General features: G+C 63.8%; 1 protein-coding gene across 2 annotated transcripts; it reads right to left on the reverse strand.

Annotated features, from left to right (window-relative positions):
• Positions 1-1142: 1142 nt before the first annotated feature.
• ENPP7 (ectonucleotide pyrophosphatase/phosphodiesterase 7) lies at positions 1143-9355 on the reverse strand. 2 transcript variants are annotated; one of them, XM_053892956.1, is made up of 7 exons: positions 9242-9355; positions 8869-9159; positions 7548-7693; positions 5751-6377; positions 4752-5106; positions 4053-4146; positions 1143-1859 (listed from the first exon to the last, which is right to left on the reverse strand). In XM_053892956.1, exons 1-6 carry the CDS (start codon positions 9303-9305, stop codon positions 4064-4066), a joined length of 1566 nt encoding a protein of 521 aa, XP_053748931.1. In that variant the 5' UTR covers positions 9306-9355; the 3' UTR covers positions 1143-1859; positions 4053-4063. The 2 variants fall into 2 exon arrangements, with proteins under 2 accessions (XP_053748931.1, XP_053748930.1); XM_053892955.1 differs by having other exon boundaries at positions 8869-9162.
• Positions 9356-9982: the final 627 nt, after the last annotated feature.

Genomic DNA, 9982 nt, shown 5'->3' on the forward strand with positions numbered 1-9982 from the left:
AGCATTGCGTTAGAGGGTCTGAGCATGGGAGCTGGGGCTGGGTGGCCCCCGGCCACGCCGGGCGCAGGGTGGTCTCCACCACTGCACAAATGAGAAACGTAGCCTCACGGCACGAAGCCCGGATCATGTTTCTTTCTTTTCTCTTTGAAAAAGTCAGTCGGACGAGCCTTAGACTGTCGGCCCATCCTCTGCAAAGCAGCCGACCGTGGGCTCTCAGAGGCAGGCTGGGGGTCTTTCGGGGGCCTGCGGGTCGTGGTGGTCACACAGGCCCCTGTGGGTGCTCAGTGCTCGGCAGCTGTGAATGCACGCGGATCCCCCTCCGGGTCCCCTCCAGCCACATGGGCAGACTCCCCGGGGCCAAGATCGGATTCGGGCCTGTCCGGAGTCAGAAGCTGGTGTGTGGGCTGGCAGGCTGGTCTGGGTATCCTGCGCCGGGTAGGCTCTGATGGGGGGGGGGGCGTTCCTTCTGGGGAAATGACTGGGTGCAGGGCCTGTGAGGCCAGGGCAGGACTCCGGCTCCGGGCAGCTGGTGAGGCGGCCGCCGAGGGTGGGTTGGGATGGACCCTGGAGGTGAAGGTGGGGACCCAGTCACAGGTAGATGAGGCCCAGGGAGGGGAGGGGGGGGGCTCACAGGCAAGGGGTCGTCTGGTCCCGCAAACCCCTCCTGTGGAGTCGTGTCTCACAGTGTTACAGCTGGATTTGTAACACGCAGTCTCTACGGCCCGGCCTTCACCTGGGGGGCCCCTGCCTCCCAGCGTTCTCCCGGGCAGATCTCAGGGAAGTACGCATCTCCTCGTCCCCTCACGTTTTCCGATGAGGACACTGAGGCTGCACCCCGAGGTCGCAGCTTGTGAGTGGGGGACAGACTGGAGTGGGAGTTGTCACTCCAAAGCCCTGCTCTTTAAAAGTGGTTTTGAGTGCATGGTCCGGAAATGCTTTGGTAGGCGCAGTGCGCAGGGGACGGCGTGGCGGACCGCACCCCTCCTGCTCCTGGCCAGTCTCTGGAGCCGGCAGTGCTCCCCTGTTTCTGGGAGTGCTCCAGGGTGTTTATTTACGTGCAGACGTGCCCGCATGCGTGCGCACACACGTACGCACGCACACATACTCTCCCCCCTCCCCCACGCCCACCCGTGGGCGGTCTCCTATTTGCAATGTCTTCGCCTTTTTAAATTACTTTTATTTTTTTGGCTGAGCAATGATGTGGTTCCCTGTCAGTTCACAAAGAGCCTTCTAGCCCCACCCCCCTTGTGCCACCTCTCCTTGGCAAGGCCAACCAGGGCCTGTCCCTCAGGAAGAGCGGATGGGTTCCCGGGGGTGGGGGTGGGGGGTGGTTAGTCGTCCTAAGTTGTCAGGAATGCATCACACGCTGGGGCCAACTGGTTGGGCTGTAAGAAAACCCAGCAGGCTTTGGAGCAAAAGGCCTGTAGCCACGGTGGCTACTGTGACTGCAGCGGCTAGGCTGTCCTTCATTCCCCCTGGAGCAGGAGCCGGCGGGGACCGGCGTGCGGACTCCATCAGGCAAAGCGCCCCCGCCACCGGCCCTGCGCCCCGGGTGGAAGCTGGAGCCCGGGCCGCCGGACCTTCCCGCGCGGGGCTCCCGCGCGCCCCCGCGTGGCCGCAGACGGCACGGCTTGTGGGGCGGGGCCTGTGGGAAGAGGGGGAGAGGGGAGGGGAGGGGGACCCTGCGCCGCCCCGGACCTGGGCAGGGGCCCCACTGCCAGCACCAGAACGACTGAGCATGAGCTGGGGCTGTGGGGACACTGAGGTCTGTGGTCAAGTTGGGATTAAAGGCCCATCCGTGTCCAGCGGACTCACGCATTGAGAGCGCAGCTTCTGGAGGCTTCCTGGAAGAGGCGGGCCTGGAAGAATAAGTGCCTGTTGGCCGGGAGGGAGGGCTGGTCTGGTGGAGAAGAGGAAGCAGGGCTGCAGGGAGGGAGGGACTGGTGGGAAATGGGCTGGGCAGATAGTGGCCTGGACACTCATGTCAGGCTGTGACTGAGAAGGTTCCCCGTGGGAACTCCTGACCCTCAGCTGACCCCCACCCCGGAGGGCACTCCGGGCTGCAGGTGGGGGCGGGGCTGGGGTAGGGGATGGCTTGTGGGGGCACTTTCCTAGGCCTGGCTGGGGGGTCCTGCAGACCCAGAAGGGGGGGAGCCCGAGAGTGCCTCGGTTTCCCCTGCTCTCAAGCCTGGTGAGGAGGACTCAGGTCGCAGTGGAGGGCGGCCACGTGTGGCAAATCCTTTGGGCACTGCCTTTGGAGCGGAGAAAATGGCCTACGAGACAGCAGCCGTAGTTCCGAACCGGACTCGGCAGCTGTGACGCCAAACCCAACGGGGGAGGTTGTCTCCAGGGCTCCGAGCTCTGGGCTGGGCGCCGGCTCCGTTGTGAGGGCTGATTCTGCAGGCTTTTCCCAACCCGGCGTTTGTGACCTTGCTCTGGGGCTGGAAACTGGCCTGGTGGGCCGGACAGCGGGTTTGCTAGCGCGCTTCTGGGGCAGACCTCCCTGGGACCATGAGCAGAGTCAGGTGCTCTAACCTCTCCCTTGCCCGTGAAGTCTGAGCCCCCTCTCTGCTGGAGGGCTGGGGAATCTTATAAAGTCACCGTCTCGTGCCGGAAAACCCACTTCAAGGACCCGATCCCCCTGCACACAGAAAGCTAGTGATGGACACAGTGGAAAGTACTCCAGACGAGGGATTTAAAAACCGGTGCTCAGACAGAGTCCCTTTTGGTGATCTTGGACTAGCCCGCTAACTTCTCAGCCTCCAGCGTCCTGTCTGGGTAAGAGGGGGGTGGCTAAAATGATCTTTCCGGTTCCCTCCAGCTCTACCATTCAGTGGCAAGTGCTCTCCCCCCCCCCCCCACTCCTCTGCAGCCCCTCTGCCTTCTGGCCTCCCACCTATCTCAGCTGCCACTGGTCCCTGTCTCTCCTCACGTCTCAGTGAGTGACTGTGGCCCTTCTGGGGCAGCCCGACCCTGAGCTGCAGACACGGCCTTCATATCTCGATTTTCTTTACCCCCAGAAACACACCTTGTAAGTCAGGCCCTTTAAAGGTATTGTGAACTCGTCCGTTTTACATCATCTCCACTCTGTCCCCAAGATGTTCTGCCCGGACCCCTGCGGGACCTTCCTAACTGGCCACGCTCTGGCCTCCTGTGTTCTTTTAATCATTCGTGTCGAATCAGGTGTCCCCTCCCCCCACCATGTCCCTCGGCTAGGGGCTCCCTGCGGCCGGTGAGGCAGCTCCGGGCCCCTCTGTCCGTGGTGAGCTCATCATGGACCCCTTCCTCCAATACCAGCCTCCAAGCACAGGCCTCCCTTCTCTTCCACAAACCCGAGGAGGCAGTCTCGCCCAGGGGCTCTCACTTGCGCTCCTGGAACCCCATCCCCCGGGGCTGGGCATGGCCGCCGTCCTCCTCATTCAGGTCTCCCCCTCCCCCCTTAGACGGTCTCAGTCATCTTGCCCACTGATGCGGTCTCTGCCTGTTGTCTGCCCTTGGCGGCCCCTAAATTACAAACTCCGGGGTGTGGGGCCCAGACTGTCTTGGCTGGGATCCCCAGACCCGGGACACCCAACAGGCTCCCACTGTGTGGTCTGGGAATGAATGAATGATTTGGCTTCTGCTTTGGCTGGAGGGCTGTGGCACCACACGGCAGAAACCAGGCAGGGCTATCGCTCAGCAAGCTGAGTCCTCTGGGTTGGCTGCTCCCTGTGTGTCCCAGGACCTGCCCCGCAAACCTAAACCCCAAGGCTTCTGAGTTCTCCCTTGTCCCGGGGCACAGCACGGACTTGCAGGCGGCCGGGTGGGGAGGAGGCTGGGAGGGTCCCAGTGTCATGGGTGGTCTGCTTGGGAAAGACCTGCTCCAGGCCTAGAGCAGGGCAGCTGGAAGGGGCTTGCAGGGTCCTGAGGACTGACTCCTCTCTGCCCGGTGAGGGGGCCCAGGTCAATGGTGGGGGCATCGGGCTGGGGCAGCAGGGAGCACGGTCCCACCCTCCCTTCCCCTCCTCTTGCCTCCCCTCCTCTCCCCTCCCTTCCCCTCCTGGGCCTCTGACCTTGAGCGGCATTATGCGACCTTGGCCAGAAGAATCGTAGCCACTGAGAGTCCCATCACCAAGGGGCACCAGCCACGTGGCATGAGGGCAAACCCTGAGGAAATTTGGAGCATCCAGTGAGTGAGGGAAGCCAGAGCATAACACTTCCCCCACTCCCCCATGGTGGCCCGGGTGCCCTCTGCACCCCCCCCCATGAGCCCCCTGACCTCATCTCTCACCACGGCCCCTCCCCTGCTGAGCAGCCCCTCCCCACCTCCAGCCAGGCCCCTGCTGGGGTCCACGATCTTGTCTGCCCCTGGGCTGGGTCAGGGTGGGGGGGGGGGGGTAAGGGTGTGCTGGGGGGAGGCCGATCCAGGAAGGAGGCCTCCCGTGGCCATGTGGGACAGTAGGTTATGTGGCATCAGAAGCCCGGAGGTGGGCTTCACCAGGAGGCCTGTCCTGTGGGCAAACCACCTACTTCCCTGGCCCTCAGTCTCCCCGCCCCCAACAAGGCTGCTCCCCTTCTGTGCTGCTCCCAAGATGTGCCAAGTGCGCTGCGTGGTGTCAGGTACTCTGGATGTTTCCAGAGTCTGGGGCAGGGAAGGAGAAGGCAGCCCCACACGGCTGACGGCCATCCCTGGTCAGGGCAGGGCAGGCGCGCGCACACAGTCTGCAGGTGCCTGGGGGCAGAGCAGGTGTAGGCGGACGGCAGCACCTTACCTGAGGGGGACGTGGGTGACACGGTGCTGAGGGGCCCGTGGCTGGTTTCCTGCAGCGTGGGCGGCACGGTGCTGAGGGGCCCGTGGCTGGTTTCCTGCAGTGTGGGCGGCACGGTGCTGAGGGGCCCGTGGCTGGTTTCCTGCAGCATGGGCAGCAGGACGCTGAGGGACCCGTCGTTGGCCTCGGGCACGATGCCCAGCAGCTTGCACATGAGCTCGTACACGTGGACGCTCTCGAAGGGCTCCACCTCCAGGCCCCGCTTGAAGCTGGGGCCCACGGCCCGGAAGATGGTCTTCATGTCCGTGACGTTGTTGTGAAAGCCGTGTTCCCCCTTGTTGAATTGCACGCTCAGTCTCTGCCGAGGAGGGAAGGTCCCGAGTCTTTGCGGGGCTCGAAGCACACCCCCGCCCTCTCTGCCAGCCGCATCCCTGTGTCGGCAGAGGACCCCCGGAAGGCGTTCACACGTAGGGGCAGGGGAGGTTCTCTGAATTCTGAGCCCCCAAGGATCCGCGGCCCAAGAGAGAGCCTCAGCAAAGACCACGTGACAGAGGCGCCGACCCCAAGGACGCGGGGTGGCGCTGGCCGCCCGGGGCGCCCGTGCACACCAGCGCCCCCTCCCTGACTCCCCCTCCCAGCCTGCATCTGGCTTCCCCTCCAGCATCCCGTGGCTCTCAGCTGATGGCAGAGCGGGCCCCTTGCCCCCGTCCCTCCCTCCCTCCCTCTGGCCGGTCTTCCCACACTTTGACCTCCACGCATGCACACGCGCGTACATGTATGTCCACGCACGCACCCAGAACGTGTACGAAGCACACACACGGATCTTACGCACGTACACACATGTGCACGTGGACAGACGCACTCCCACCGCGTGGCGATGGGTATGTCCCCGTGGCGGCCCGCGCCCCTCAAACTGGGGGCCAGTGAGAGAAGGAACTAGAGGGAGGCCCGGCGGCCCAGTGAGGGAGCCCGTCCCCAGCCGTGATTCTGCGGGCAGCTCACCCCGTGGATGACGTAGCCAGGGTCGCTGAACATGAGCAAGGGGGTGATCCTGGAGTTGTTGGCGTAGTGGAGGGACGAGGGGAAGGACTCCTTCTTGAAGACGTGGAGTTTGGGGTGGGCGTCCTTGAGGACCTCGTACACCTTCTCCAGCTTGCCCTCCTTGGGGAGCAGCATCCCGTTCGGCCCGTAGTCTAGGAGCTCAAACTCGATGTCCTTGAAGGTGAAGTTGGGGAACTTGTGGAACTCCACCAGGTCCTGGGCCTGCTTGTGGACAGTGGTCATGCCGTGGTCGGATGTGACGATCAGGTTGAGGCTGTCCTCCAGGCCGCTGCTCCTGATGCTGTCCCGGAGGTAGCCCACGGTCCTGTCCACCTGCATCACCATGTCCTTCCTCTGCTGGGACTCGGGGCCGTACTTGTGGCCCGTGGAGTCCGGCTCCCCGAAGTAGAGCGTGACCAGGTCCAGGCCCTCCCCCGTGAACCAGGTCATCACCGTGTCGATGTTGGCTTTCCACTCCTCCTCGTTTCCGTAGTTGTGCAGAGCGCCTTCCTTCCGGCTCAGCGTCACGGCCACGTTTTGGTAGGTGACGTTCCCGCCAGGGTAGAAGAAGGAGCCGGTCTTTAGGCCCTGCCAGGGAAGGTGGCGTGGGAGCCACGGGCCTCCTGGGGCTCGGCCCCTGCCTGCGCCCGCCCCTGCCCTCCCCTCTGCCCGCTCCCTCCGCCCTGCACCTGCTGCAGGCGTGGGCCTTTCTTTGGGGGAAGCCCTTTTACAACTCTTATCTTATGTTCCCGGGGCCGATGCCGGTTTTATAGAGGAGACAGCAGGTGCCCCGTGGACTCGGCACTAGTGCGATAATGGATATAGACATGTCCCCAGATACGCAGCGTCGTCATCATCACTACGGCCCTAGGCTCTTGCCCCGAGGCTGAGCTGTCCGGACGGCCCTCCCCTTCTGGCCTGGAGCCCGGCCCCTCCCCGCAGGATTCTTGTCCAGGTCCTTCCCCCGCGTCCTCTGGCCTGCCCTTGCAGCCTCCAACCTGGCCACCCATCCGCCTCTCCATAAATCGATGGCTGCTTTATTTGCAGATCCATCTGGCCCCCCAACCACGTGCCCGCGGTTGCCCGCTCCCCCTGCGCCCTTCTGTTTGGATGGAGCGCCGCGAGAGGCCAGGCTCTCAGCCCCTGCTTTCTGTGAGCGAGCCTGGCATCCGGGTAGCTCCTTCCAGAGCGGAGGGACTCCGACCTGCGTGGACACCCGGCCTAGAAGGTGGGTGTAGGCTCCGAAGTTCATCCTGGGCTCATCTTGCAAACATCCGTTGGGCCTTGTTGACTAGAAACCACGCCTGTGGTGGGGCCAGGAGGCTCCCAGGACGTTGCAGGATGGTGAGCTCCCCGAGCTCAACCCTACAACCCACCTCCTACTTTGTCTTCCTCCCTCTGGAACTTAGCCGCCCAGCCCTGAGAGGAGTCGGGAAGGGGAAAGGCATCAGGCTGTTTCATTGTTATGTGCCTTTTGGTCGAGTGACATTATTTTTCCCGCGGGGACCCCTCTGCCACTGCCAGGGGTCCAGGGGTGCAGTATTCCCCCCCCCCCCAGCGGGAGGACGGAGCCGCCCTGCTCGGTCCCAGGGCTCCAGGGAGGACTGGGCAGGGCGGTACCCACCGCCCCCAAGGCCCCTCTATGCCGGGAGCCCAGGACTCCAGGGCGGGGAGCGGGCCAGCGTGGGTCTCGAAAGGTCTTTCTGGGCCTGGTCCTTCCTTCCCCTCTCTCCCGACTGCCGTCCGTGGGGGCATTACCTGCCTCTGGGCTGTGATCCAGATGGGTAAGCTGCCATTGTCCCACCACATCTGGACGCCCAGCGTGGCGTGGTAGGGCAGCTTCACCTTGCTGGTGGTGTTGTAGTACATGTTGTGAACCACGCCGTGGTTCTCGATGTATTTGCCTGTGGGGAGGGGGCAGCGGAGGGGAGGTGGGAGGTGGGCGGGCTTTCTCACGTGCCGCCCCCCAGGAGCCCCGGTTTGGGGTCCCAGGCACATCCTCCCCAACCCAGAGGTTCTATCCGCGGTGCCGGTGACGTTTCCTGCAGCTCAGTGTGCACACAGCGCAGCCCCACCCGCGCGGGGACATCATTCGTAGCCTCTGGGTCTTGGCAAAGCCCGGGAGGGACCCAGATGGCTCTCAGGAGGGAACTAATTAATCAGTCACGGCCCGGTCATAACACAGAACCCCGGGCAGAAATTTAAATGAACTCCCAGCGGAGCTCTATCCACGAGGTATTTTCTAAAGTTCACTTTCTGCACGGGACACACGCGCACGTGCGCTCAGAAGGCACAAGAGGAGGGACGATGAAGAGTGTGCCCCCTTCCCCCGCACCCCCGTCCGCGATCTACTGAGGACTCAGGTGACGTGCAGGGGTTTGCAGTGGGAGCCGTGGTCACAGAATGCTGGCACCAGGATGAACCATCCGTAAGGAAGGGGGTCCCCCCTCCAAGGTCACGTCCCCCCAGAGCCTCAGCGTGTCACCTTGCTTGGGGATGGGGTCTTTGCAGATGCGACTAGTGAGGTCAAGATGAGGGCAGTCTGGGTCAGGGTGGGCCCTGAGTCTATGGGCAAGCATCCTCACGAGATGAGGGGAGGCACAGGCGGGAGGGGCGGCTGGGGCTGGACCGACGGGCAGGAAGCGGGGAGCGGCAGGAAGGGCCCCCTGAGTCTCCCTGCTGACACCTGAATTTTAGACTCCCAGCCTAAATAGGGCGACGGTGGGTTCGAGGGGACCTCGGGGGCGGGGACAGCAGGGAGCCTCAGGCTCATCTCTCCTGCCTGCCTGTCTGAAACCCAGCCACACTCACCACCTCCAGAAGCCCTCCCAGGTCGCCACCTTGGTTGGGGGTCACTGTTTAAAACGAGACGGCTGGGGAGTTTTGTGCCTTGTCTCGGTTGTCACCGGCCGTGCTGTGTCTCCCCAGTGACAGCATCCCCTCCTGGGGGTCCCCTTTGTCCCTGTGCGGCCCCCCGGGGGGACAGGGCTCTGTGCATACACTGGGTGCCTTCTGTTGGTTCCCCCTGGTTGCTCAGCCCCCTCCCCAGCCCCGGGCCCCACCCGAGGCCAACGCTCACCAGTGACCAGGGTGAAGTGGCAGGGGCTGGTCATGGTGACGAAGGCCGGGGTCATGTAGCGTGCTTTCACCCCGTCGAGTGCCATGGCGTCCAGGTTGGGGGTGGGTACGTCCTGGTCGTAGTCCCAGCGGAAGCCGTCAAAGGACACCAGCAGCAGCTTATTCCGGGAGACCTTCCTGCCGACGGGAGCCCCTGTCCCCGGAGCCAGGAGGGTGGCCAGGGCCACGGCCAGGAGGACAGCCGAGCGTCCCATGATGGGTTTTTCAGACAGGAAAGCCTCCGGGCTCGTTCCTGCTGAGGAGCAGAGCAAAGTCCCAGGGTCAGCCGGGCCGATCTATCCTGTGCCTCTTTGAACACAAGACCGTGCACATACCTGCGTCTCGGAAAGCGGCCCTGGTCACCGCACCTGCCACCCGGGCCCAGCCCTCACGCGGCATCCGCTTTTATGGCCAGCACAGCTCCTGGGCTGGGTGCTCCTCCCACCTCGTGCCCGTGTGTCCTCACAGGGAGGATGGGGACCGGTCCCGAAGGCCTGGATTGCAGAGGGGGCCACTCCCTCCAGAAGGCCTGTGTCCCCACTCCACCTCTCCTAGGCGCTCTCGGCCCCGGTGCCCTGCTCGCCCTGACCCCAGAGCACTCGCAAGAGGGGGCTCCCTCGTTACCTGTGCTCACGGGGGTGGGTGCACGTGGGAGAGGGACCCCTGAGTTCAGTGTGCAGCCCCCTTCTCTGTCCCTGTTTCTGTCTCTGTCTCTCTCTCTCTCCCTCTCTCCGTACCTACGAAGCACGTTCTATGAGCCGGGCACGGTTCTCCGTTCTGCGGACACAGAGTGAAGGAGACAGACCTGTTCCTGGCTCCTCTCATTCTGGTTGGGGACACACAAAAGACAATGACTGGGCAGGTAGACCAGTAAAATAGTGAGGTTCTCGGAAAGAAAGCAGGCAGGAGGGTGAGACGGAGCCCATGGCTGGGGAGGGGCAGCAGAACAGGTGGCCGGCCAGGGCCGCACCAGAGGGTGGCGTGGGTAGGAGCCAGGGGCAGGTCGGAGGGCGGCGTGGCGGGGCCTGGGGCCTGGCGGGCTGTGGTGGTACCGAGTCGGGCATTCTTGTGCAGGT

Source organism: Panthera pardus, unplaced genomic scaffold (assembly GCF_024362965.1).
Source record: "Panthera pardus isolate Hobbes unplaced genomic scaffold, ASM2436296v1 HiC_scaffold_3, whole genome shotgun sequence".
In the NCBI taxonomy this organism is placed as follows: domain Eukaryota; kingdom Metazoa; phylum Chordata; class Mammalia; order Carnivora; family Felidae; genus Panthera; species Panthera pardus.

What these genes read in the sequence shown, in the direction of transcription:
- ENPP7 (XM_053892955.1), bottom strand. Translation starts at nt 9,305, where the DNA reads ATGCCGCGTGAGGGCTGGGCCCGGGTGGCAGGTGCGGTGACCAGGGCC. An exon ending in CTGGCTACGTCATCCACGGG is followed by an intron (nt 5,107 to 5,750) that starts GTGAGCTGCCCG and finishes CCTCCTCGGCAG; the next exon opens with AGACTGAGCGTGCAATTCAA. An exon ending in GTCACCCACGTCCCCCTCAG is followed by an intron (nt 4,147 to 4,751) that starts GTAAGGTGCTGC and finishes AAATTTCCTCAG; the next exon opens with GGTTTGCCCTCATGCCACGT.